The sequence below is a fragment of the Hypomesus nipponensis genome, chromosome 10 (assembly GCF_054491055.1).
Source record: "Hypomesus nipponensis isolate SF chromosome 10, ASM5449105v1, whole genome shotgun sequence".
NCBI classification, from domain to species: Eukaryota; Metazoa; Chordata; class Actinopteri; order Osmeriformes; family Osmeridae; genus Hypomesus; species Hypomesus nipponensis.
Window position 1 is genome coordinate 8,974,836 of NC_140370.1, and position 27,245 is coordinate 9,002,080.

The 27,245-nt window shown below is 46.7% G+C and overlaps 2 protein-coding genes and 1 long non-coding RNA gene across 4 annotated transcripts in view; 1 reads left to right on the top strand and 2 right to left on the bottom strand.

Moving 5' to 3' along the window:
* The window catches only part of LOC146271529 (myosin-7-like), an 11,289-nt gene extending 6,720 nt beyond the window's left edge, over positions 1-4,569 (top strand). Inside the window, exons 25-39 of the mRNA XM_084706648.1 lie at positions 39-129; positions 219-608; positions 709-835; positions 933-1,051; positions 1,189-1,385; positions 1,625-1,808; positions 1,910-2,075; positions 2,192-2,316; positions 2,400-2,708; positions 2,815-3,018; positions 3,106-3,402; positions 3,501-3,605; positions 3,718-3,813; positions 3,899-4,033; positions 4,451-4,569. Coding sequence (XP_084562774.1) covers positions 39-129; positions 219-608; positions 709-835; positions 933-1,051; positions 1,189-1,385; positions 1,625-1,808; positions 1,910-2,075; positions 2,192-2,316; positions 2,400-2,708; positions 2,815-3,018; positions 3,106-3,402; positions 3,501-3,605; positions 3,718-3,813; positions 3,899-4,033; positions 4,451-4,471 — 2,566 coding nt within the window. The 3' untranslated portion in view covers positions 4,472-4,569. The remainder of the gene's footprint in view (positions 1-38; positions 130-218; positions 609-708; positions 836-932; positions 1,052-1,188; positions 1,386-1,624; positions 1,809-1,909; positions 2,076-2,191; positions 2,317-2,399; positions 2,709-2,814; positions 3,019-3,105; positions 3,403-3,500; positions 3,606-3,717; positions 3,814-3,898; positions 4,034-4,450) is intronic.
* LOC146271530 (uncharacterized) lies at positions 4,155-8,883 on the bottom strand. 2 transcript variants are annotated; one of them, XR_014767088.1, is made up of 6 exons: positions 8,869-8,883; positions 8,253-8,394; positions 7,987-8,100; positions 6,065-6,138; positions 4,924-5,047; positions 4,155-4,541 (listed from the first exon to the last, which is right to left on the bottom strand). It is a non-coding gene; the product is annotated as an uncharacterized LOC146271530 (long non-coding RNA). The 2 variants fall into 2 exon arrangements; XR_014767087.1 differs by lacking the exon at positions 8,869-8,883 and having other exon boundaries at positions 8,253-8,408.
* An 834-nt stretch (positions 8,884-9,717) lies between these two features.
* The window catches only part of map4l (microtubule associated protein 4 like), a 29,920-nt gene continuing 12,392 nt past the window's right edge, over positions 9,718-27,245 (bottom strand). The window contains exons 6-16 of the mRNA XM_084708449.1: positions 19,185-19,690; positions 18,630-18,806; positions 18,239-18,326; positions 18,066-18,128; positions 17,689-17,942; positions 16,332-16,382; positions 15,088-15,180; positions 14,356-14,437; positions 14,073-14,179; positions 13,702-13,876; positions 9,718-13,474 (exon numbers count right to left, since the gene is read on the bottom strand). Of these exons, the coding sequence (XP_084564575.1) occupies positions 13,470-13,474; positions 13,702-13,876; positions 14,073-14,179; positions 14,356-14,437; positions 15,088-15,180; positions 16,332-16,382; positions 17,689-17,942; positions 18,066-18,128; positions 18,239-18,326; positions 18,630-18,806; positions 19,185-19,690 (1,601 nt within the window). The 3' untranslated portion in view covers positions 9,718-13,469. The remainder of the gene's footprint in view (positions 13,475-13,701; positions 13,877-14,072; positions 14,180-14,355; positions 14,438-15,087; positions 15,181-16,331; positions 16,383-17,688; positions 17,943-18,065; positions 18,129-18,238; positions 18,327-18,629; positions 18,807-19,184; positions 19,691-27,245) is intronic.

A 27,245-nucleotide genomic window follows, 5' to 3' on the forward strand; every position in this document is an offset into this window, starting at 1 on the left:
CCAATTTCTTTAAATATAATAAATCCCCTCCCCCACAGAAAAGACTTTGAAGTCAGTCAACTCAACAGTAAAATAGAAGATGAGCAAGTAGTCGGAATCCAGCTTCAAAAGAAACTGAAAGAGTTTCAGGTAATTAATCACTTTGAAAACAAAAGGTCTTAAGTGTGTTCAATAAAATGTACATAATTCCAGGCAAAATTATGGATATTTCTCTTTAGGCCCGCATTGAAGAGCTGGAAGAGGAGCTTGAGGCAGAGAGAGCTGCCCGGGCCAAGGTGGAGAAGCAGAGGGCAGACCTGGCCAGAGAGCTCGAGGAGATCAGTGAGAGGCTGGAGGAGGCTGGTGGAGCAACAACGGCTCAGATTGAGATGAACAAGAAGAGGGAGGCCGAGTTCCAAAAACTCCGCAGAGACCTCGAAGAGGCCACTCTGCAGCATGAGTCCACGGCTGCCACACTGAGGAAGAAACAAGCTGACAGCATGGCTGACCTGGGAGAGCAGATAGATAACCTGCAGAGAGTGAAGCAGAAACTGGAGAAGGAGAAGAGTGAGGTCAGGCTGGAGCTTGATGATGTGGTTTCCAACATGGAACATATTGTTAAGTCTAAGGTATGACCACATTGGTTTTGTACAAAGTTTTTATTGCATAAGGTGTTTCAAAATATCTTCTGTGAAATCAATATTTAATTTGTAACATGTCCTTTTTCAGACTAATTTAGAGAAGGCTTGCAGAACTCTGGAGGACCAGATGAGTGAATACAAGTCCAAATATGAAGAGAACCAGCGCAGCATCAATGATTTCAGCATGCAAAAATCTAGGCTGCAAACAGAAAATGGTACATTTGTTGGCCCTTATCAAAGAAAACAAATGTCATGTGCAGTTTGTTCCTGCCTTCAGACTGAGTAAATGTCACAATTGCTCTAACCTTCTAGGTGAGCTTTCCAGACAGCTAGAGGAGAAAGACTCTCTTGTTTCTCAGTTGACAAGAGGCAAGCTATCTTTCACTCAGCAAATTGAAGACCTCAAAAGACAGCTGGAAGAGGAAACAAAGGTGACAGATAAATACTGACTTAAGTTACTGTATCAGAAGTGCTAAATATATGAATTGCCTAAAAGTAGTACATAATAAGCTACATTCATAGATTAGATGAATCTGTACATTCATATTGGAAAATTATTGTTTTCCAGGCAAAGAATGCCCTGGCTCACGCAGTGCAGTCTGCCCGCCATGACTCCGACCTGCTGAGGGAGCAGTATGAGGAGGAACAGGAGGCCAAGGCAGAGCTGCAACGTGGCATGTCCAAGGCTAACTCTGAGGTGGCTCAGTGGAGGACCAAGTATGAAACTGATGCCATCCAGAGGACAGAGGAGCTGGAGGAAGCCAAGTAAGACATTTGAATTTGTCACATTGAAATAATGAAAAAAATGTAAGAAATCTCCCATGATCATTGTTTATTTGTTTAGCAGATAAGCTTTTTGTTTGGGTTATGTTTCTTCTAAAATGTAAGACGAACAAAAGGTTTCTCTGTTAGATGACTGTGCAGCTATTAATGGTACATTATGGTGTTAACAGAACACAGTGTAAATAAATCATTCCAGTCAGTAACATCTAATTTCCATCCAGGAAGAAGCTGGCTCAACGTCTACAAGATGCTGAGGAGGCTGTAGAGGCAGTGAATGCCAAATGTTCCTCCCTGGAGAAGACCAAACACAGACTCCAGAATGAGATTGAAGATCTCATGGTGGATGTGGAAAGATCTAATGCTGCTGCTAATGCCTTAGACAAGAAGCAAAGAAACTTTGATAAAGTAAATCATATTTTCTGGTATTGATCCTGACATGATACCTTTTTAAAATAGAAACAAGGCTTGATCTTCCATGCATAATGTGTTGGACCTACTGACTCTAGGTGCTGTCAGAGTGGAAGCAGAAGTATGAGGAGTCTCAGTGTGAGTTGGAGAGCTCCCAGAAGGAGGCTAGGTCTTTGAGCACTGAGCTCTTCAAGCTGAAGAACTCTTATGAGGAAGCTCTGGATCATCTGGAAACCATGAAAAGGGAGAACAAGAATCTTCAAGGTAGGATTTTTCTGTTCAGGACTCTACAAATGTGACAGAGGTGGTTTGAAATGTCATGTGTTTGTTGTTTGTTATCCGTACCAAGTACATGACAATGCATCATCTTTACATGTCAGAGGAGATATCTGACCTTACTGAGCAACTTGGTGAGGGAGGAAAGAGCATTCATGAACTGGAGAAACTCAGGAAACAGCTGGAACAGGAGAAAAGTGAGATCCAATCAGCTTTGGAGGAAGCTGAGGTAGGAACACTAGATTGCATTTATCATATGTTCATTTATTTGAATGTATATGGAAACTAAAACCTCTCAAACATATCTCCCAGGCTTCTCTTGAACACGAAGAAGGAAAGATTTTAAGGGCCCAGCTTGAGTTTAACCAAGTGAAGGCTGACATTGAGCGCAAGCTGGCTGAAAAGGATGAGGAGATGGAGCAGACCAAGAGAAATCTGCAGAGGACCATTGATACCCTGCAGAGTGCCCTGGAAGCAGAGTGTCGCAGCAGGAATGAGGCCATGAGACTGAAGAAGAAGATGGAGGGAGACCTCAATGAGATGGAGATCCAGCTCAGCCAGTCCAACAGACAGGCAGCTGAGGCCCAGAAACAGCTCAAGTCCGTTCATGCTCACCTCAAGGTAAATCAGAAAAAAAAACACCTGAGTCTCACGAGGTGATCAGATGGATAAGACTGAAAGGATTGTGTCCGTACCTTACCAATGTGTTCATCCTTGGGTCGTCTAGGATGCTCAAATCCAACTTGATGATTCTCTCCGAGCAAATGATGATCTCAAAGAGAACATGGCCATTGTGGAGAGACGCAACAATTTGATGCAGGCTGAGCTGGAGGAACTGAGGTCAAGCCTTGAGCAGACTGAGAGAGGTCGCAAGCTTGCTGAGCAAGAGCTGCTGGATCTCAGTGAGAGGGTGCAGCTACTGCACTCACAGGTGTGTAAAAGATGATAAGGCGCCAGCAGCAGTTACAATATTGTTTGAATGATATTTAACTCATATTTATTGCAAACACCTCGGTAGAATACCAGCCTGCTGAACCAGAAGAAGAAGCTGGAGAGCGATACATCCCAGCTTCAGACTGAGGTGGAGGAGGCGGTACAGGAGTGCAGAAATGCTGAAGAGAAGGCCAAGAAGGCCATCACGGATGCCGCCATGATGGCTGAGGAGCTGAAGAAGGAGCAGGACACCAGCTCTCACCTGGAGAGGATGAAGAAAAACATGGAGCAGACCATCAAGGACCTGCAGCACCGTCTGGACGAGGCCGAACAGATCGCAATGAAGGGAGGGAAGAAGCAGATGCAGAAGCTAGAGGCCAGGGTAAGTTACTTAGTTACTACCTTTTACACACACCTGGTCACAAATACCATATTCATCCCACCAAATATTAATTCGCAACTCAATGAAATTACTCACAGGTGAGGGAACTGGAAAATGAAGTGGAGTCTGAACAAAAAAAGAGCACTGAGGCAATCAAGGGAATCCGTAAATATGAGAGACGTATCAAGGAACTCACATACCAGGTGAACTTTTGCACTTCTATTACTTGGACTGGCACAGCCTTGCATGGTGTTTGAGCATTTAGTTTTCTGGAGAGTATTGCTAATTCATGATGTATTCTATATGTGCTCACAGACTGAGGAAGACCGTAAGAACATGGCCCGCCTGCAGGACCTTGTGGACAAGCTGCAACTGAAAGTCAAAGCCTACAAGAGAGCTGCAGAGGAGTCTGTAAGTGTCACACAGGACTTCAGACATTCAAGATGTGTCTTTCTTTGTGTGCTCTATTTGCAATGAAGCATTTTGTGTTGAACAGGAGGAGCAGGCTAACAATCATCTGGGCAAGTTCCGGAAGATCCAGCACGAGCTGGACGAAGCTGAGGAGAGAGCTGACATTGCTGAGTCTCAGGTCAACAAGCTGCGTGCCAAGAGCCGGGATGTGGGACCCAAGGTCAGTGGAACTTCTTTTAGTGAATTGTCAGTAAACTCCATTGATGCCCCAGTGTGTTTTCAGTACAATAACATGACATATTTTATTCATCAAGAGTCCTTGCCAAATAAATGAGACCAGAAACATTCTAAAACATCCATTTATTTGTCCATTAGAGAATATCATCATTTACTGCATTCTGCTTATATAAGTTGTGAACTGATTAGTTGATGAAGTGCAATTGCTGACTTGTGGACAAGCCCATAGGAACATGCCAACACATTACTATAAACATAAAGAATAGCCTGTATCCCATTGCTGACTTCTTGATCCTAACATAAGAAAATCCAGGATGTCTTTTAATACATTTTCTACATACATTGTCTTATAACCCTTTCTTACCAATGACTTGCCTTCCCTGTCTTTGTGTCTTTGCAGAAGGGACATGATGAAGAGTGAAGCACATCCGAGACCTTCTGAGACCTTCTGTGTCTTCTTCTCCTTACCTTTCTCTAAAGAATTCAAGTAACTGTAGAATAAAGTATAATTGCATCAGCTTTCAAGTGTCATTATTCTTTAAATGGTTTATGGTCCTCTAAAGCATATCTAGCAGTCCTTCAATAATTTATCAATTGAATGAGAATTATGATAAACATAACTATATATATTTACTAACTGTAAATATTTAAAAAGTATCATTGAGGGTTTAGGGTTGGTTGAGGGGCAGTTCTATGGGCGTATGTGAAGCCTTCTGTGACATGCTTGCGTGTAAAAAGGGCTATACAAATACATTTGATTTGATTTGATTATCCTCCATTCAGGACAGAACTGTGACTTTTTTTTAAAATGTCTACCTGATGAAGCATGTTAAAAATGATTTAGGATTTTCTTTTTACATGAAACCATCTCACCGTTCTGTTCTTTCTGAGCACTTGTGCAGAGGATGGTCATCCCTTAATCTGTCTCTCCTTCTCTCCTCTGCTGGCTCATGTTTGGAGCCCTCCCTCAGGTCCTCAGTCACCTTGTGGTCCAGGCCTGAAGGGAGGAACAATGTGGCACCCATGTTAGTCACATAAATTACTATTCATAGTAATGAACGGGACAGTATCTAGGAATTACAATGAATGTAAAAATCATCTATTTATGTCAATGAGACAATGAAAAAGAAAGTACATGGGTGACACAGGCAGCTTTTGTAATCCCAAAGAGGAAATTGACTACACAATCAAATCTCAAACATATGAAACATACAGACATTTCACATGTTCATGTGAATACGTCTCATAAAAAAACATGACCTTAGAAAAAGTCATCTTGAACATGAAATTGGAATCTAGACATGAAAGGCAATGACGCTGACGGGACGTTCTCATGGAATTGCTCGAGAACAAACAGGACTAATAATAGAAGCCTGTTTCAGACCACAGGAGTCAGGTTGCGGCGCATGACGGACAACACAGAGGACAGATCCCTGATCAAAGGACGAAAAGCACAGCTGAGAATGGAGCCACTTTTGATGGAAGGTTCAACCCTCACAACAGATCTAATTAAAGACTATTAGCTCAGAGGGCACGTATTAGAGAGGAGAAATGTAATAACATGGAGATGAAACAAGTTCAAAATAGTGAGTGAACAGAGATGACATTGTGGTCTGCTCTCAGATGAAGAACTTGAATATAACCGTAACCTTGCGCTCTCATGACTGTGTGTTATCATTGGCAACATGTTACCGCCCTTCAATTTGTACTAGCACAATGTCCACTATACCACCACTATACTGCTGATAGTACATTACATGCTTTTGCTACCTCACCATCTTTATGATGAGTTTGTGAGTCTCCCATCCATTGTGTATGTTAACATTAGGTTTCATTCTGCACATCTAAGCATTACAAAAACAATGCACCTGGTATTATCTTATCTAGATTGAAATTAATAACTTATTTGGAAAATAAGCTATCCCTAACCCTATACTAACCCAATCAAGTCTTTTGGAATTAAAACGGTCATTCAAGTATGTTTTCATGTTGAGGTCAAGGCAAACATCCTTACCTTGATGTGTTCACAAGAGAACATGTCTGGAGTAGACAGCTGTCCTCCAGATCATCTGCCATCATCTGATTAATCTGTTTAAACAAAAGAGAGAACATGGCCTTCATATGGAATTCACACCAACAAATCTTCACAATATTGGACAAGCTTTTCATTGTCCACAGCCCTGAATGAAAACAATTGGGCTAACAACATTAGCTGTGTATAATGAGCTTTTCTTCCGAACATTAAAAGTGGAGCTGAATCAACAAGCATGACTGCATCAAAAGGACTAACATGGACCTCCAACAATAGTCCCAGTACCGTTCCTGGTGCAGTATTAGTCAAGGTAGGTGTCCTTCAGCCGTGCTTATTACAGCTGACCGTGTCCCCTGTTACTCTCCTGACTTGCTTCTAACCAAACAGTTTAGTATTCTATATGTGCTCATTTTGTATTGTGTAGAATTACGTGTCATTTTTTACCCCACACAAAATTACAGGACCAAGCTACAAATCGAGGAAGTAACTTGGCAGGCTTCATGGAGGAACTTCAGTCATTTGCTGGAAGTTCACGGGCATTGGGATCCACCTGTTTTCAGTTGTTCAGATACTGAGAAGCCCGTAAGTTGAGCCAGCAACCCAGCAGGAATGTCACAGGGTTATCTTTAACATCACTGATACCAGCGATAAAAGAAAAATTAACTCATGCCATGTCAACCAGACCAGGCTGAGGGCACAGCCTTTATTGGACAGAGCCACAGAGGGTGACTATGAAAGGTACTGTGACCTTGACCTAGCCTTGATTGTCTATGGACAGCTGTAGCCTTTTGTGGTCCCATTGTCCCTCTGACATTCACCCTGCATGACATCCCTTGAGAAACCTTGTGTGAACTTTAGTGTGATGTTTTGCGTGTCAATCAACCACGTTCTCCAAAAAGGTTCAAAAAGCTTCATATCAAGGAAAGATGTGCTGTAACCTGAGTGGCCTAATACAAAATGTTTTATAAAATATATGAAACTGATTTCGTTTTTACTATTGTTACTCAGAGTAAAACTGTAGAGCTCAGCATGAGTGTCTTAGTCCTACTTATCTCTGCAGCCATAGCTGTGCAATGATGTTTGAATCTCCCCTCTGGTGATTCATAAATAACAACATTTCAGGCTGGAGAGCTTGAAAATGAGGTAGAGGCTGAACAAAAAAAGACCAACAATTCTGTCATGGGAATCGGTAAATATTGTAAATAAATACTAAATGAAGAAAGGCTGAGTCTCAGGTCAACAAGCTGTGTTGTGGGCTCCAAGGTTAGTATTTACATTTACATTTATGCATTTAGCAGACGCTTTTATCCAAAGCGACTTCCAAGAGAGAGTTTTACAAAAGTGCATAGGTCACTAATCATAACCACGAGATAGCCCCAAACATCGTGGGTAGTCAAACATAGTATATTCAGAGTTTGAAAGCAGACATGGATGATTCTTTAAAAAAAGATTATTATTTTAGGAATAGATTCACAAAATTCACTTTTTTTATATAGAACTATTAACATAACATTTCAGGCCCTACTAGTGTGTCAGTGTATTTCCATGCTGCATACAATTGAGGTCACCGTAGAGGGTTCAAAATAAAAAATGGCCTCATTGGCCTGATGGCCCTGGGCAAATACATGTTTGTTTTTATCCCATTAAACCCAGGCAGTCTTTGGCCTAAAAGGCCATTAGGTTTTCAGCCTGTTCGGTACATCGTTTCATGAGAATTAACTTAAAGTTAATGTATTGTTCGTGATTTTGTTTCAGAGTCTTATTTTGGGTTCATAATTCATTGACCCAATGAGTTAATGATTTAACAACTGCCAACCTGAACACAAACCCTTAAACTATATTAGCTAATAAAGAACAATTATACATATTATATTTACTATACGATTGCGAAATGGTGAACTTACATTGTGTTCTTTATTCTTTACAGCGGGTAGTCGCCTTTGACTCCCTGGCAGACCTCCTTCCCTGTTCCATCAAGAGTCGCTGCGTTCCACAATGGGGTCTTTGCAGCAGATATGCTGGAGACAAAACAGGATGAATGTGAGAAACACCCCAGGCCTCTTTCCAGTGCACACACACTTATCCAAGCAATATTCCAATGACATACAGAGCATCAAAAGCTTTGTGTGAATGTAACAAAACCACTCTTCAAAAAGGCTAAATCTTCAACCTTATCTGTCAACTACAGCTTCCTGATTCTTGATGAGTAGCCCGTTCAAAGGATCATCTTCGGTGAGAAAGTCTTTCTGTGAAGGTCCTGAGAGAGAACCCAGGAGACCCTTCAGATCCAGCAGCCTCAGCTTAATGTCGGACTGATGGTAAAGAGAAGAGAAACACAAGGAGAGAACTGGCACTATGACCTTTGAACCCCTTACGTAAAAACATATAGCCTAACAATAGCCTTCTCTGAAACCTTAGCCTGCTCCAGTTTCCCACTTAATTGAGGCAAGATATCTCACACTGTTTCTGACCCATACCAGGTGATAAAAGTCATAGACAAGGACTATCAACAGCTGGGAATGGAAACATTTCACCAAGAGTTGGGCCTAGAATAGCTTGTCCTTATGGCTAAGAAAAGAGCTGAGAATGTTTGACAAGGACAAGGTCTCAACGTAATGTAATAAACAGGAAGCTAGCACTGTGAGTGGTTGGGTTGGTCTTGACTACATGGCTACCATTCTGTTTTTAGATGTACTGTAGCCTGGCTACTTCATTCACAAATGTAACATAAAACAGCATAATTTCAGTATGTGTTTAGTAATATAGTTTGTTTCCTGGTAACTCACCAGTTACATGTGCTGGTGTGCTATCTTGACTCCACTCAGGCCTAATCCCCCAGAAGATACCACTGTTAGGGCCAGGTTGATAATCTCATCAAGTGGTAACCTTGGTCAGAATATCCTATCTCACAGATTCAAGTTCATGTACCTAACTGCCTCCTAAAGGCTTTCAGCTGTCTATAACAGTAAGTCAGGAATCATATTTGAAGACGAAATCCAACAGCAAGTAAAGAAGTCAATCAATAACTTTATCATGCACTTTCTTTCACTATGAAAACCGTTAGTGACCTTCCTGGGCTCATATACTGTGCGATGTTGAAGGACAGCTGAGTGAGGATGGGAGTCTGAAAGCAGGCAGCAGGTGCTCCCTGTCAGGCAGCAGGACATGTGAGCACTATTAACACTATGGTGGGAAAAGACTGAGGCGACTTCAGTTACAGTCCTGACATTTGGGGTGTTATGGTCACTTGTGCCTTCACGTGGCAGTGGGTTGACAATGAACTTTGTTCTGCAACACAGTCGGCTCTCCTCAGTTATTTGGCAACCGGCGGGAATTTGTCACACAGAGTTGTCTTTGTCTTGAAGGATAAAGAGAAGAAAACAATGCCTGTCAACAAAATTCTAGTCAGGGTGTGTCTGGGTACAGCAGACAGGATAGAGCTCACCTCAGAGTAGCCCGGTTGGTATGATTAAAGCAGCTGCATCAATGCATCTCCTGCATGTTCCCCTCTATTCGTAGAACAGCACGAGTATGACAAGGTGGAACCTCATGGACACTCTCATGGACTCATGGAATTGTTCATGTTGTTCACAATAATAACAGAGAACAGAATCACAGAACAAAAAACACATATATGTTTGGATTTTCGTTTTATTTCAGGATTAATATTCACATCACTAGTTAACAATTAATCACAATGAACATCTCTTTCATACCAAATATTCATTACATCTCAATTCAAAGGGGGAAAAACAATGAATTCTATCTATGACAGATGTCTCTACGATCCATTGTCTCCTACATGCTCTTATGGTGTGCCTTATGGAATACACACTGCTGCAGACAAGCCTCTGCTTGAGTAGAGACACAGCTACAGGCTCCTAGTTGCTGTGTAGGAGCACTACTGTACACCACATGCCAAAAGACAGATACTGTTAGTCTCAAATGGTAGGAAGGCAGGGATGTCTACACCACATTTAGGGGGCGGTGTGTCAGGTGCCGCATGTGAAAGCACAACTTTTGACCTTTGACCTCGCAATTCCTGGGCCCTGTTTCTGTTCATAGCCACTCTGCTGACCAAGAACGTGATACATATTTAATAAAAGACGGTATACTGTAGTGTATGCAACCATTATCAGTGTTTTAGTTTTGTCAAGCAGTTTAGTTTTGTAAAATTTATAGTCTAACTAGAGAGTGCTTTCTTAGACCGACCATCTCTGAATCCGGACTATTCTTAGTCTCGTCCGCTGTCCCCATACAGGACTTGACACACCTCAGTCAGTCCCATTGGATTTAATAAGTCATTTCTTAACGTGGTCTCTAAAACTGAACAAAATCTTCATACATATGTTCATAATCTTGCATCTTTAATACATTACATTTTAAAAACATTCTTGTACTTCAGCCCTTTAAAAAAAAGGCAGACTCCGAAAAGAAACAAATACCCTCCGTTAATGGGCTCATGAACGTGAAAGCTGCCCTCAAATCCACAAAACCCTGACAGCAACATTGTTTTTATACCTTTTTGCAATAAAAACATGTGAGGTGTCTATTTACAATTGACTGTATGGAGACTAGAGGCAGGTGTGGGCAGGGGATGGTGAAGTGGGTCCAGGTAGTTGGGAAATGCTGGAGGGGATGAGCAGTCTATTAACCAAAGTGACTCCAAACAGGTACACGGAGAGCTGACTGCAAGTGAGTTGACCATCAAACACAACAGTTGACCGTCAACACGACAGTTGACCACCAAACTCAAGCAAGCTCTATACCATCACTGACTACAAAGATGACCAAAGAGAAGAAGCCACCAAGAAGAACAGATCTGATCGTCCAATCACACTGACAGTTCACTTCTACTCAAGAGTTTGATCACCAATACTCCATATACACAAAGTGCTTAAATCTTCTACGTTCATCTCTCCCTTCTGGGTTTATTACCGGAGACAGTGGAGGGGGGATGGGGGCAAAACGGGGTGTTCGGGGCACAATATCGTGCAGTATCCTCATAAGGTGCTTGGTTTTTATTCTTGACATGTCAATCACTTGCTAATTGATTATCTAGGACTTCCATAGAGGATCACTATTGCGTTGTGAGAAATGGATACAAAACAGAGTTACCATCACTCACTCTTTCTGTCACTGCACATCATTGGGCATAATATTATTCTATCAATTATACAGCATTCTATTATCACAGTGTGCAACAACACAGCCACCAGCACATGTATCAGAGTTGGACAGCAGAGATTCAGGGCGCGGTTCACTTCCTGCTCTGGATAGACAGTAATACCACAGCTACACCATACCATGCTATATTGTTTTTCATAGCCCACTGGCTGGAGAGGCGAGATACATAGTCTTCCTCTTCATGAGCCCAACTTTCAGTGCTTCAAAGGCAACCGAGTGCCTCTTAACATGCTTAACAGCAGGAGTGGTCAGAGCTCAACATGGGCTTTGGGCCTTTCGGCTTATCGTGACACAATTGCATCATCAATTTGCGACCCTATTTTCCACTCACACACACATATTATTGTACACCCTGTCATTCAAAATCCAGTTTGAACTACCCTGCTTCTGTGTCAGAAAACCTACAGCTAGTTAGTGAGGATGACTTATAACTCATTGGTTAAATAGAAAAGAATGTTTGCTTAATCAGTGGTGCCCTATCCTGGCATAATACTGTCGACATAAATGTTGGGAAAAAAGATTAGCAGCCAGTTGAATTGCATCCTATTTAAGACAGCTCAGTAGTTAAGACAGCTACAAAAGTTCCAGTGTTATATTAAGAATCCCAGTTTTTAACTGGGATTCAATTTAAAACCTCAATTTGTCTCTCTATTGTATTTGAATCCTTTACCACACATTAGTTACAAATAACTTTTCGCAAAGTTTGGTCAAATTTTACAGTCTTGATCACTCTCGGAATATAGGAATAGGTCATTAATACGGGGATATCCCAGCCACACTAATCAACCAAGAGGAGGCCTTTCCTTACTCTGATTTCTGCTAGTTCTAGGCATCCAGTCTCAGTCTAGTAACCATGGAGGTCCATCTCTCTCTCTCTCTCTCTCTCTCTCTCTCTCTCTCTCTCTCTCTCTCTCTCTCTCTTTGTCTCTGTCTGTGACTGTACCAGACTGTAATGAATGTGTGCATGAGTAGCAAAGGATCTTGAACCCTCAGCGAGGACGGCTGTATTGCTCTCTGAGAGACGTGAAACATTAAGAGGGAAAGGGTATATTGACGATGGAACAACATAACGACACAGCCCATTGTTATACAATAAATTACGTAAAACACAATACAGTTTTTTTTCTTTTTTTCTTTAAGAGAGAGATGTTTAATATTTTACTGGTTAAACAGCCTACAAGGTTCATATTGTTGTGAGTCCTGTTTCGGTGTGTGTGCGGGGGGTGGTGTTGGGGGGTTGGGGGGGGGGTAGGGTCACGAGTTTACAGAGGGTATCGAGACAACATATTATTGGCTAAGAGTACAGGGGCGTGGCTTCGCAGCCCCTGTCATTGGGATCACATGACAGTCCCACATGCTCACAAGGAGGGGTGCATCTCTAATAGCCATATACAGTATTATGGACCGTTTACACTACATCTCAGGAAACCTCTGGGGTCCCCATAGGGACAGTGTTACGACGCTCATTAGAAGGGATAAGTAGGGCAGATCTTTACCAGTAGGTCTAGACCAGTTAATTAGATAGCATTGGCTGGCTGTGAGTCTATGGTGAGCTAGACATTACAGTACGGTGACAAACTGTGAGTGTGGTGGATGTAGTCATTGAATATACACAGTTGTGGGTAGTGCTGAGGCTAGAACTAATGCAGGCAGGGATTCCCTTGTCTCTGCGCTGACATGTCAGTGAGCGTCTAGGCTAGTGGGTTCACTCCGAGGTCCTCTACTCCACTCATCACTGCAACATTTAGCCAGGGCCATCCAGGGGGGGGGGGCAGAACCACACTGAACACCATCACAGGAGACACCTGTGGCTGCTCTCTCAGGGTGGGTTCTACACTCACTACTAAGCTGGAGAGACTAGGACAGAGAGATACCACGAGGGAGAGAGAGTGGTGAGAAGAGACACTGTGTATGGTTGAGGTAAAAGCAGGACCTGGGAGCTGGAATGTGCTTGAGTCCTCGTTCTGCGAGCATCCAGTCGTTTGCCTCGCGGCTGCCTCTTGGCCGGGTTTGGGGGAGAAGGAGGGACTGGGCTGGGGGGGGCACGGGGGTCTGGTGGGCTGGGAGAGGAGGCTGGCGGACCCCAGAGTAACACTGAGAGAGGTGCTGCGATGGGGGTGAGGGGTGGGCAGGGAGATGATGTCTGCGCCGTGGGTGGAAGCGAGCCTGTGCATTCTGGCCAAAGCTCAGAAAGGGAGACTCAATCTGCAGGGAGCAGGAGGAGAGGAAAAAACAGAGAGGTAGAGACAAAAAAAGCAGAGATATAGAAGAAGACAGAAGAGAGAGACAAAAAGACAGAAGAGATTAAACAACCCACAAAGGTCCATACACACAAATAGCAAGACATATTCATTCCCTCGCACTCAAAGCACAGCATGCAGGCTGTTTTACACAATTGCAGCAGGGGGGGTTGAGATTGAAGAGGTACGAACTTGTCTCGGGGATGCGTTTGTCCATGCCCAGGGGGTCCCTCAGCCCCTCCCCAGCAAAAGGAGTAGGTGTAGCCTGCTTCAGGCCGTTCTCCTTGGTCATGCTTCCTGGAGGTGCAGCTGGAGCACCACCGGGAGGGGATGTTTTCCCCGCGGCTTTCTCCTGCACCTCCTCAGCCTGCGGAAAGAGAAGTCTTTCAGAGAGAGGAACACACCGAGGCAATCATGACCTCTAGTGGACAAAACCTCTCAAGGCACTGGGCATGCCTCTCACAGACCCAGCTGTACCTGCGACCACTATGAGTATCGCATGAGTGACATGGCTTTTTTTACTTGGATGATAAATGAATATATTGGATTGAATCAACATCCACCTTGTTGTCTCCATTTCCTATCTCTTCGCCAACGTTCTCCAAAGAGCCAATCTTGGACTTGGTCTTGCTGTTCACCTTGTTGGACTCGATTTTCACATCGCCACCTCCTGGGGAAAGTGAGGGTTAACAGAAAAGACAAAGTAGAACGGAAATGAAGAGAACAGAACAGAACAGGAAAGAAAAAAGGAGAACAGAGTACAAGTTTATTTGAAATGAATCTTTCACCTCAAACAGTGCGTCTTGCAAAGAGGGATGTCATCCATCAGGTTGCTAATAGTCTCACCTGGCTTGTGCTTGATGTTATCCTTGGAGCCACACTTGGAAGTCACCTTGCTAAGATCCACCTTCTTACTCAGGATCTGGACCTTGGAGATAGCACACACACACAAAAACAAAAAACTCAGCCACACATACTATAAGCTGTGGTGGAGAATGGACCATGGAAAATGCTTTAATAACCTCCAGCTCTTATAGACACACTTACTTTCACTTGTTAAGCACGGATACTTAACGTGGACAAGGTTAGGTTTGCAATAAAAACGTGTTTTGGTTTGGTATTCACCAAAAACGTTTGACTGTCGTGCAATGCAAAAGAGTGAATACAAGACAGGTAGAAAGCTAGATTCTTCAGCCCAGTTAGTTTTAGTTGGAGACAGCTTGCATGTACACCTGCAGTACAGTGACCGTGTACAGTGTCTATGGCAAATGGTAAAGTCCAATGGTATATGATTATGGAGCAAACAGCCACAATGGAACACCATCCCTGACTCCAACATTAACCTCTTAGCCCCCAGACATTCAGGACTGAATGGGTAAAAACAACATGGCCGACATTCCACCCAACCTATCAAGCAGGTTGCTCGGCGAAACTTCCATCTGGCCTCAGTCTTTCCAGTCAGTCAGATGCGCTGGGGGTGGGGGTGGGGGGAGGGTGTGGGTGGGTGGGGGTGAGGGGGCGGATGCCGGGGGCGGAGGTTTGATGTTGAGACTCGGGGCGGGTGTCGTAGCTACTTACGTTGCCTCCTCCAGGGACATGCTTGATATTGTCTTTGGAGCCGCAGCGCGAGGTGATGTGGCTGAAGTCCAGTTTTTTGTGGACTATCTGAACCTACGAGACAGCACAGCAGCACAGGGACAGGTGGTCACCAGAGACGAGCGTTAGTGAGGGGGGGGGGGGGGTGCAGCAGCCAGCAAGAAAGAGTGAGAGGCCTCTGAGGAGGTTAACACTGTAGCACTCGGTGAGGAGCATCAACACTTAAAGCTGGAGTAGGCAGTCTAAGTGTTAACATATAATTGGCTTTCATGAATGGCTTTGAGACTATTGCCAATTATCTGTACCAAAGGTTCCGATAAATACCAAAACACACACACAGGCTTGCATGCAAGTGCATTTTTCAATTTCTGAGTTCATTATCACCGTCACATTGTAATGGTGTTACATTACATACATACAAAACACATACATACAAAAAGCCTTGGAGTCACAATGGAGTGTCTGAGTTTAGATCTGTAGGCAGAGAGGCCTGCTGGGTAAATGGGTTTATGGCTCTATGATGACGCAGGTATCATCATCAGAGAGGATGAGTCATCGTGCTGCTCACCACAACGCACGGACCCAGCCAAGATTCGTCTGCCTCACTACTAACACTGCCCTTCAGCGCACACACACAAACACACACACGCACACACACACATGTATGCACAGATACACACACATACAGCCAACAGGTTGAACTCACACATTTAAATGTGTTTTATGTATCACAGATGTTAAAAGACAACCACTGGCCACTCTGCTTTAATGCCATGCTGCGTCTATAGCTACTGCCCACAGTCTCTCTGCAGAAGCATTCTTGTCCTGCTTGGCTTCATTCACACATAGGGAATGAAGTGCAGGGGAAATGACAGGTCTCCAGGTGACAACGTCCAAAACAAGGTGACAACAGTTCTGCTACAGTATAGGAGGGCTGTATTTCAAATCAAAGCATTCTAACAAGGCTAGAAGGAGCGACAGGTGTAAATAAAGCCCTTAAAAGAAATTCAGTCTGTCGGTCTGCAGTCTGTCCATCTGTCCATCTGTCTGTCTGTAGATGCGTGAGGTGTGTGTGTGTTGTGTCTTTGTGCGCGTGTCACTGTCAGTACATTTATCAGTGAAAAGAGACAGTGAAGACAGTGGATGGGTGCCAGTTAGGGTGAATCAGATGGTGGAGGAGTGTGGGGGGGGAGGACGTGGTGGTAGTGATGATGGGAGGGACTCACTTTGGCCTGGCCGGTCTGTTTGGCATCAGTCTTGCCTTGGCTGGAGGAGACCTGGGAGGAGACAACCACCCCTGGGTCAATACCAGGACATAGGGCTGCTCGGCTCACTAGCACCAATCAGGAACCAGGATGATGGAATGTATGGCTCAGTAGCACCAATCAGGACTCAGGGTAATGGAAGGTGTGGGTCAGTGCCCCTGATGTGTTATCAGGAATACTGAGGCGGATGAAGGGAGGTGAACGCCTATGTGACACCTGTTCAGGACGGCGCAAGGGCTTGGTGTGCAAACTGGGCGAGGCGATATGTATCTGCCGTCTGCCTGTGTGACTCCCTCTCACATTCCTCACGGTGACAGACAACCTTGGGTAGAAGGACACTGTCACAACCTACGGGAGAAAACCAGTCTACAGCCCAGTGTTGACCAAGCCATTGGCAGACAGCAGATGTGATGATTTGTATAAATTCAATTCGTTTTCCCCCACTTGGCTGGTGGATATAGGTAACGCCAGCTGGTGCCAGGCTGCTAGATGTGTGGAGGCAGCTGTCAGCTCTGATATAGAGAGATGAGAGAGGAGCCAGAGAGAGAGTGACCGGCATGGAGGGTGTCTGTGATGGAGATATAGAGAGACGGAGAGAGGAAGGTAGAGGAGGGTCCGCAGTGGATGGAGAGAAATAAAGAAAGGGAGGTAGATTGACTTGGGAATGGACAGATACAGAGAGATTGAGGGTGAGTTAGACTGACAACAAAAAACAGATAGAATAACAGAAAGAATAACTGATAGAAACGCTCTTTGGAGAAGCATGAAGGCATGCAGTAATGAGAGAGTAAGAGAGTAATGCCGCTCGTGATGGGCTGAAGGGTGAGCTAAGATAAGCATGCTTCCCTGGTAGCAGCTGTGAGGAGGGAAGGAGCTGCAGATAATGAGATGTGCTTGGTTCTTGATTTCCTTAATAACAATGTGCCATACTGAAATAGCACTGGTTGACATACAGTAAGTGTGGAGAATAGGACAAGGCTGTTTACTGGTGGCTTCTGAAGCAAACTTAGGCTTTATACCCACCGAACTGGCACGCTTTGCAATACAAGACCTGGTTCAAATACATTGATTAACAATAGACCAAACTGGGTCCGTGACTATCTTACAAATGTTTAACATGAGAATTTCAAACAGTGCTATTAAACCAAATAACCAGTTCCCCCACGGCTAACTGTGAGACAAATCACTTGTCAATTTCAAATCGTTTTGGATCATTCAGGAATGTAATTGGTCAGATTCACTCCATAGCTCCCAGCCACAGTAGCATCGTGCTCTGTGTGGCCATGTCTGCCCCCTCCCCAGCTGTGTGCCCTCTTACCCGTCCTCCTCCAGGCTGGTACTTCATGTTGTCTGTGGAGCCGATCTTGGAGCGCACATTCTTCAGGTCTGGGGTGGGTGCATTGAGAGGGCGGTTGGTTCTGGGGGCGCGGGGGACTGGGGGCTTCTTCTCTGGGACGGTCTGTTTGGGCACGGGGGGCTTGGTGATGCGCCTGCGGGGCTCCTTGGCCTCCCCGTTAGAGACAGGGGGGGTGGGAGGGGCTGCGGGGGTGCGGGGGGCCCGGGGGCGAGTGGCTGAATGGACGGAGAGAGGCAGAGAGCCATTAGGGAGAGAAGAAAGTCTGAGAGTTTGTACAAAGCTACAAGCTACGTGGAAAGGAACTGAACCGAGGACAATGTGGTGGCTGTGGTTGTTACCTGATGCAGGCTTGGGTGTGCTGGCTTTCTTAGCTTCCCCTGTCTTGTTCTCAGTCTTATTAGCTATGGAGAACAATACAATATACAGATGTATTCACTTTGCACATGGACGCATCATTGGTGCATGATTGTTGTACCAGCAGGTTTTCTTGTACTTGGTGAGCCATTCTTACCTGGTGAGCCATTCTTATTGGTTGATGCTCTGGCGGAGGGTGTGGCCTTTGGCACAGGGGGACGACGTTCGGCTGTGCCGTTCTCTGTCTGAAGATGGAGAAAAGAAGAGTGAGAAGACGATGGAAGGCAGGGAGCCAAATGGAGGGAGAGAGTGGCTGTGGAGGACAGAGAGATCAAGCATGCAAGAGATGAAAGGATATAGGAAAAGGGGAGAGACCTAGGGATGGAGGAAGAGAGAGGTGTGGGCAAGAGAATAGGAAAGGTAAAAGCACAAGCTAGCCAATAGTCAGGGGAGGTCGGATCACCTGATGGGTCGGTTTCTAGAGGGAAGAGCCAACCAATGCCTTTGATGGCCGTGGCACCTCTATGGCGAGGAGGGCACTGACTCACCTTGGACTTGGTGTCCCTGGGGGTGGAGCTTGTGGGGGTTCGGCTGGTAGGCCGCTTGGCCCCAGCCGTGGGAGTGGGTGCCTTGTTAACTGGGGTTTTTTTATTGGCCGCTTCGTCAGTGGACAGGGAGGTGGGCCGTGTTTTGGCTGAGTTTGGCTTGGTTGACCCTGCAGCAGGCTGGGTATGAGGTTGAGAACACGAGACGGGGAAAGAAAGAAGAAGCCAAAAGCAAACACAGATGACCATGGGAGCGTGGGCAGGCAGCGGGGTGTCCAGTCAAGAATCAGGGGAACCGTCAAATGATACAAATCATAAAATCCTCAAGTCAACTCAAGAACATCAGCAGAGCGGCCGCTAACATAGGGAAAATGCTCAAAACTCTTTTTCATTCTCCCTCTCTCTCTCTCTCTCTCTCTCTCTCTCTCTCTCTCTCTCACACACACACACACACACACACACACCGGAGACAGAAGTAACAGTGGCAGAAGCAGCTTGCATCGAATTGAATGGGAACATTGTCTGATCCGAGCCTCGCCCTCCTGTTCCCAAGCCTACCTTGGTCTTACTGTCAGGACTGGCCAGGTGTTTGCTCCCGTTGGTGCTTGGGGATTTAGCTGTCCCTTTGCCAGCCTTCTCTTCCTTGTCAGCTTTCCCCGTCTTGTCTGTTACTTTCTCTGCCTGCTCCTTTTTCTCCATCTTCTCGTCCTTGTCGGTCTTCTCTGGCTTGTCCGCTTTCTCCGCTTTCTCAGCTTTGTCGAACTTCTCCTCCTTGAGGATGCTCTGGGACTTCTGGGTCTTGTCGGAGCTGTCAACCTTCTTGAGTGGATCTTCTTTCTCTTTCTTGTCAAGGTGGTCCATTTGTTTGTCCTGCTTGTTTTCAGTCTTGATCTCAGTCTTGTTTTCAGTCTTGTTCTCAGTCTTGTTCTCAGTCTTGTTTTCAGTCTTGTTCTCAGTCTTGTTCTCAGTCTTGTTTTCAGTCTTGCTCTCAGTCTTGCTCTCAGTCTTGTCCACCTTGGGGAAAAGGTCTGCCTTCTCCATCTTCTCCTTGTTATCGGCTTTCACTACAGAGACAAACGCAAATACAGCACAATTGTTACCTCATGCAGGAGACTGGTTTCAACTGGTTATGACCTTAACCCTGACTCCTGGTCACTCCGCCAAAACTTGCTGTGCTCAAACTCAAACACTCCGGCCACCAACATACACATACATTGCCCACACTTAACAAACCCTGCACTAAGAGTCACAGATACAGAGAGCCTTTGAACAATGACTGAGAGAAAGAGAGAGAGAGAGAGAGAGAGAGAGAGAGAGAGAGAGAGAGAGAGAGAGAGAGAGAGAGAGAGAGAGAGAGAGAGAGAGAGAGAGAGAGAGAGAGAGAGAGAGAGAGAGAGAGAGGGGAAGGCTCCCTGAGTTTTGCCAGTGACACAGTGAGGTCTTGGGGGAGGAGAGGAGAGATGGTGGTGAGGACTGGGGCACAGAGAGCGGCATTGGTCGCCCTGCGCAGACAGAACGGGACATTGTTGGCCCGAACCTTATGTAACCCAGCCTGGCATAGGCTGTGCCCTCCACACAGACAGGGAAAAACAGATGATCGGAAACACCAAGAACGGAAAGAGAGGGAGGAGAGAGAGGGAGTGAGAGACAGAGAGGGAGAGAGAGAGAGAGAGAGAGAGAGAGAGAGAGAGAGAGGTTGAACGAGAATGGGGAGGGTGAGAGAAAGAGAGTTGGAGAGAGAGGGAGGGAGGCAGACCAACGCGGCTTTCCAATGACAAATCAGACACCTCGAGGAAAATAGAACAAATTATTCATCGTAGAAAACAGCACAATTGGCTGAAAGGGGCAAAACCGAAGAGCAATATGTTGAAATGATGCATAGCAAGAAGGCTATTCACTGAGCTGGTTCTGCTGTAGCCTCCGCTCAGCCATCACAATGGCACTAAAGCATGAGTCATCCACCTCTGGCAGAATGGCCTTGCTGGTCCTCGAAGGTCTCTGCTCTAGTAACTCATACACTCCACAACTGCAGATGTGGATTGTGTGTGTGTGTGTGTGTGTGTATGTGCGTATGCACACGGAGTGTGTGTAGTTAAGTAAGCGCTGTCACATAAATGACTGTTTGACTAACACTGGGACATGGAGCTGGTGCTGGTAATACAACTGCAGGCATCCAAAAAGCATAGGCACACACACAAGCAACCACACACACACACACACAATTATTTGTATATCGCTCCCTCTGCATGCAAACATAATATAGTTTTTCTGACCATTACATCATATCATAGATAGATAGATAGATAGATAGATAGATAGATAGATAGATAGATAGATAGATATAGAGAATGACAGATAGAAAAAGACAGATAGAGAGAGAGAGTTAAGGATTCTATCCTGTGACCTTCATCTAGGGGGGAAAGATGTGCTGCAGGAGCAGCAGCTGCTCATTCTGACGCTCCCTGTTGCTCTGGCAGGAAGATGTGTGTGCAGGACCATCAATGTCCCTCAGGCTCCACACTGTTTGGATGTGTGTGTGTGTGTGTGGAAACACATCTACACATATCTATACATATATGTGTGTAAACATATATGTATATATATATATATATATATATATATATGCTTATATACTTCTATGGTGGATAGATAGAACCTAATAGTATATGAAAACAGCTGTCACCTGCCCACCTGCTGCTCTGTGGTTGAGGACACACTCAATTTCAAATCAATCCCAGTTCCATCCCCTCTCTGAGGGGGATCTCTCTCAGCAAAGTGGCACACTCTGTGGTGCAGGTAAACACTGTCAAAGTGTCACAAGTAAAAAGACACAACTAGAACACATATTCTTGGAAATTCATGGTCACGGAAGCACGTTACGAGCCTAGTTCAGCAGTTGTTTTCCATGTTCTAGAACAACAGTTGACATTGCACCAGTTCCCTTCAACCAGACTAGTCAATACAGAATGTCCCATAAACTCTACCAGGCAGTACAACTGGGTCACATAAACAGCACTGCAATTCGCAGCTAACAACAACCATTTGGTTTGATGTTCCGAGCCCTGAACCGAACGGTCATTAACCTTGTACAGCACCCTCTGCGTTTGACTGCCCTGAGTGTGATTGGTCACCTGGCCTCCAAGCCGACATTGATTGGTCACCTACCCTCAATGTTGCTAGGCAGCCTGAAGCCATTGAAGGCGGCTCCACTGAGAGGAACAGGAAGTAATATGCTGGCCTCTGAGCTCCCGTCGTGCCTCCTGGGCGGCGGCGAGGCTGGGGCGCGCGGGGGGGAGGGGCCGAGCGGTGACATCAGCGTCATGGCGCCGTGCCCCGTCCCTCTGTCGTCCGCCACGGTGAGGGAGCGCCTGACGGCGGCGTGCGGAGGCCTCGTCCCCGTCGTCATGCCAGAGGGCTTGTCTCCGGGCAGGATGGGTGTCCCAGGGTAGGCGTCGGGTAGGTCCAGGCTGGAGGGCACGGACAGGTGAGAGCAGTCGGACATGGTGCGTCTCACCGCGGTGCGCTGGGCGGTCTCCGGGGCGCTCCCGCGGTGATCCAGGACGCCCCTGAAGGAGGAAGGCTCCTCTTCCTCCTCCTCCTCGTCACTGTCCTCGGAGAAAATCACCACGGCCGTGCTTCTCCCCAGGCCTCCGTTCCTGCCCCCGCCCTGGGGGCAGCCTTCCTTGTCCAGCCCTGGTAGCCCTGGGCCGGGACGAGCCTTGGCTGGAGGTGGAGTGCTGCGGGCTCCTTGGGTGTGCTGGCCTGGTTCTTGCAGCCCAGAGAAGAAGGGGTTCCAGACACAGTGCTCACTGGCCGGCCCCTGGGGCTGCAGGTGAGACGGGGCCGTGTGGGTCTGGGTGGCGGCCATCCCAGCTCGGTTGGCCTGGCTGTCGGTGGCGCTGAGCGAGGGCGTCCTCCCGGGTGAAGGGAGCGAGGACGAGGAGGAGAGGGGGCTGGTGGGGCTCTGCCCGGCACTGCCCAGCGACCCCCCTCCCACATGACCCGCTGGCACCTTAAGCTCCGCCTCTATCTTGAACCCCGGCTGTCGGTCGAAGAGGCACAGCTTGTCCTCATCGGTGAGCCGGGGCGCCCCTGGGATGGCGTCTCCAGGACCCAGGTCAGAGCCGCCCGTCTGGCCATGCTGCCTGCTCTGCCATGGGGGGGTGGGCATGGAGGGCACCTTGCCTAGTGCCATATCGCTGTAGTCACAGCGCTGCTGGACAACACCAGTGCTGACGTTACCCTGCTGGGCATGACTGGGTAGAGAAGACATCCTCACCTCTCTCTCTCTCCCTCTTCCTCCCCCTCTCTGGATCTGCCCTCTCTTCCGCCACTCAGTCTCTCTCCTCTCTTCCTCTCAGTTGCTCCCCTCTCCTTGGTCTGTCTCCTCTTCCTCCTGTGGAAGGATTCTCTGCTTCCTTGAATGGTTGCACAGCCGAGAAATAGATCCTCTCCTGGTGGCCTGGATATATGGTGGGTGTGGTGTGTGTGTGAATGTCTGTGAAGTGTGTGTGTGTGACGTGTGTGTGTGCAAGCTGGGTGACTATGTGTGTTTCGCTCGGTGTCTCTGAGCTCTGAATGGATCAGATGAGGCAGAGGGGCTGAGCTGAACGCTGCTCTCTCCCCCTCCCTCCCCCCTCCATGACATCACAGCCCTAACAGAATAGCTTTGGTCACATGACTGCCCAGAACATATCCCTATTCGCTGCAGAAGATTCTCAGTTCCAACCTCCAGCAGTAGCTCACCCTCATAAAGACACACACACACACACACACACACAAAAACATACACGCAGGCACTGTTGCTGCTCTTTAAACCACAGTGTAGTCTTTTCATGTGAAAGGCAGGATTGGCATGTATAGTTGTTGACACCCAGAGACAGATAAAGAAAGAAAGAGAGAGGAGAAGGGGGGTGTGGGGGGTAGACAGAGAGGGGGGGTAGTGAGTCAGTGAGAGACTGAGACCTGCTCTGGGGGGAAACAGAGCTTCTGTTTGCCATTCCAGAGGAAGGACTCTGTGCTCTGTGCAGCAGCATCCATTACAGATACAGGGCTCTCCTGCTGGCTTGCTGCTATTAATGGGCTTATCCTCTCTCTGTTTACCCCCTGGCTCACCTTGCTTTCACTCTTCTCTACCATTCCCTGCTCCTCTGCTCAACCCCTGCCCCTCCCCTACTCCTCTCCTCTACCTCCACCTGCTTCTCTTCCCTCTTCACCCCCCTCCCCACCCCTGCTGCTTCTCTCCTCACTCCCACCCCCTTACCTACTCTGAGAGGACCCCTTCACCCCCTACCTCCTTTACCCAGCCCAACACATCCTTTCCTGCTCTCCTCTCTTCTCCTCACCCCCCCACCCCCCACCTCATCTCCTCAACCTCCTCAACCTCCTGCTCTCCAACCCCCCCCCTCCCACTCACACTCCCCCCCCCCCCCCACACCCCCTGGCCCACTTCCCACACATCCCATACACCACCTCCTCATGCTTGCCTCGCCCTGCCGTCCGTCACTCTTACCTCCCAATGCTTCCCCCCTCCCCCCATCTTCCCTTACCGCCTCCTGTCTCGCCCCTTCCACCTCCCCTTTGTCCCCTATCTCTCCCCTATCTCCCCCTCGGTGTATATCTGTGGGCGCTGGCTCCCGGCCCTGGCCTTCCCTTGTTTATCATGCTGGCTCTCTGAGTCGTGAACAATGTGTTCCCCTCCTCCTCACGCCACGTGCTGCCATCTGTTTTGGAAGCTATCGATCAGACGCCTTGGGGACAGAGAGTGTGTATGATGACATGCCATCAATATGTACCAGTCTCAGACAGTCCTCTCTCCTAACTAGAGCATGGACAGACGGACAGACGGACGGACAGACACAGACAGACGGACAGACAGACAGACAGACAGACAGACGGACGGACGGACGGACAGAAGGACAGACAAGCGGACGGACGTTTAGTCCCTCCTGGTAATATCCCCACATCCCCCTGTGAATGGGGCCAAAATAAAACCTCATTAAACATAAATGAATGACGCTTACGTAACGCCCCCAAAACAGGCCCCCCTTTACAGTGCAAAAAGAGAACAAGGGGAGAATGAATTATGCAAGGAGGGGGCACTGTACAGTGTGGGGTGTCTCCAGGTGGTCCACTCAACGTGATTTTCCTCTCAGACTGCCTTGAGGGTGTTAGGAAAAGTCTGTCATTTGTTGCTCACTATATTTGACGCATGTTCACCTGTATGACCTTCAAGCGCTGTATGACCCTGGTCACACAGGCTGTCATTGTAAATAGATACACAAAGGTTCAATGAAAACAAACCAAAACAGGAAAACTTTGAGTTGGTCACAAAGCACCAAATGTTGAAACTGATCTGTGCTGGGTCATGTTCGGTCAGGTGCGTGTCAGTGTGATGGTAAATCTCGAGGTTACACAGCATTTGGAGAGACAGCCTGAGTCAGACAGACGGCCAGGGGTCAATGGCATCACAACTACACTCCAAAACCTGTCTTTATCTGTGTTCGTTAGTTACGTCAGTCCAAAGGAACAAGCTGGCTTCTCATGAATGAATGCCATTATGCAACTGTGATGGACCGTGTTGTCCATCCAACACCGACCTACATAAACCACTGATGATTCAACCCGAGCCTCAACCCCAAACTCATGCTTAACTCTCAACAAACTCGGTCGCTCGCACAGAGGAACACACACTGAATACTTCTCATGGATGACAGGTTCACTTCAATCTAGCAAGACACCCTGCTCAGTGTTTCTAGTAATGGTGGACAAGCTCTTGTGTTGATGCTTGGTGCAGTTACAATAGGAGGCACTTTGTAGCAGTCATCCAACTAACAAGACCAACCAGCTCCAACCGTAACAGAATGTGGAGCATGAGGAGAGGGGAAGGAAAGCTACCAACCCTCAGAAGAGGTTAGACCACACAGGCTAAGGGGGACAAGGTCAAAGAGAGAGAAAGAGAGAGAGAGAGAGAGAGAGAGAGAGAGAGAGAGAGAGAGAGAGAGAGAGAGAGAGAGAGAGAGAGAAGAGAGAGGTGGATACAGCTGGTTGTCATTGGTGCTGGGAAGACGGGGGGAGGAGAGGAGGAGGGGAGGAAGACTGTCAAGAGTGTTTCTATTTCTGGTATCCAACCATCCTGACAGACACACCCCATTTTCTCCTCCCTCCCCAGTCTCCGAGTCTACGTTTCCACGGAAACCACCGTCTCCCATATCCATGGCAACAAGCTCCCAGTCAGGGAGGCAGCTATGATTACGGTATGCGTCGCCGTGGCGACCCGGGGAGTCTGGGAGAAAGGCTGCAACATGAAGTGAAGGACGGACTGAGAAAGGGCAGGGAAGGAGGAAGGGATGGATGGATGAGGAGATTAGAAGAGAATAACCTAGATGAAGGAAGAAGAGAGACCAGAAAGTATGGGGACAGGATAGCAGGTCATCAAACGATGGAGAGAACTCATGAAGGAAAGATTCAACATAGAAGCTTCTCTTCCCCACAGCCTGCCCCATATCTCCCTGTGTCTTACTGATGACTGACTGATGCATACACGATAATGACCCCCAAAGCCAATCACAATGCCACATCAGGGCCTAACAGGAAAACAGGGTGACGGAGTGGAGAGCTGGAGGGATGAGTGGAGACTGCTGACAGACTGACAGGGGCTTATGTGCTGTAATGAGTCTTGATAGACATGATATAGAGGAGACATCAGAAGGGATCAACATGAGGCGAGAGGAGGGGGAGGAGGATGTGGGTGAGAGGCATGTCTGTCCTTGCAGCTCCCCCTTGCAGGCGATGAGCATTTTCCAGACAGCTATTTCTGGGAGCGGCGCTCTAATCTAAAATAACATCTTCGGTAGAACATTCATGAGTGTTTTAGTCCAGAGCTAATATATTAATGTAGGTCTCCAAGTCCCAAAGACCAATCATTAATTTATTTGGAAATTAACCTTTTCAACACGGAAAAACCAAAAGAGACACTCATCTCTTTTCAAGGATGTGGGAGTTGTAGTTCACTTAAAGGATAATATAACCATCCAGAACCAAAAAGCATGGTGATGGTGAGAGTGGACCTTCTAGTCTCCGTAGAAGACAGACAGCTGCTTCATAAACAGATCAGAAAGCCTTCACTTGTGATGTGGCCTACTTCTAATCCTGATCTCATCCATTATTCACGTCTGGCCTCGGGGCACATATGCTACCAATATGAGATCTCAGACTCAATCCCAGGTCTGGATATCACAATGATCAGTCTGTACCTGATGAAACAGGAAGATATATTGCATGAGGCATCTTTTTTGCGTTGATAGTGGTACTGCATACAGTATGGCTGTGAAATCGCCTCAATATTCCTCATCCTCTTACACAAGCACCACACCCTGACTGAGTCTCTCAAATATCTTCTGAAGTGGATCAATAAGTAATCCTCATTCAAATACCAAGAATCCATAGTTGTAATACATAATCTAAAAGCAACAAAGATTCAAGTTCCTGGTTTTCGATTAGCCAATGGGGAGGCATTAACCTTGACATTGAAATGCACTAAGAGCACTATAAAGTATTTACTGAAGCTGCTATACCCCTGGACCCCTGAGGGCTGTGGCTCCAGGTCTCACAGGGAAT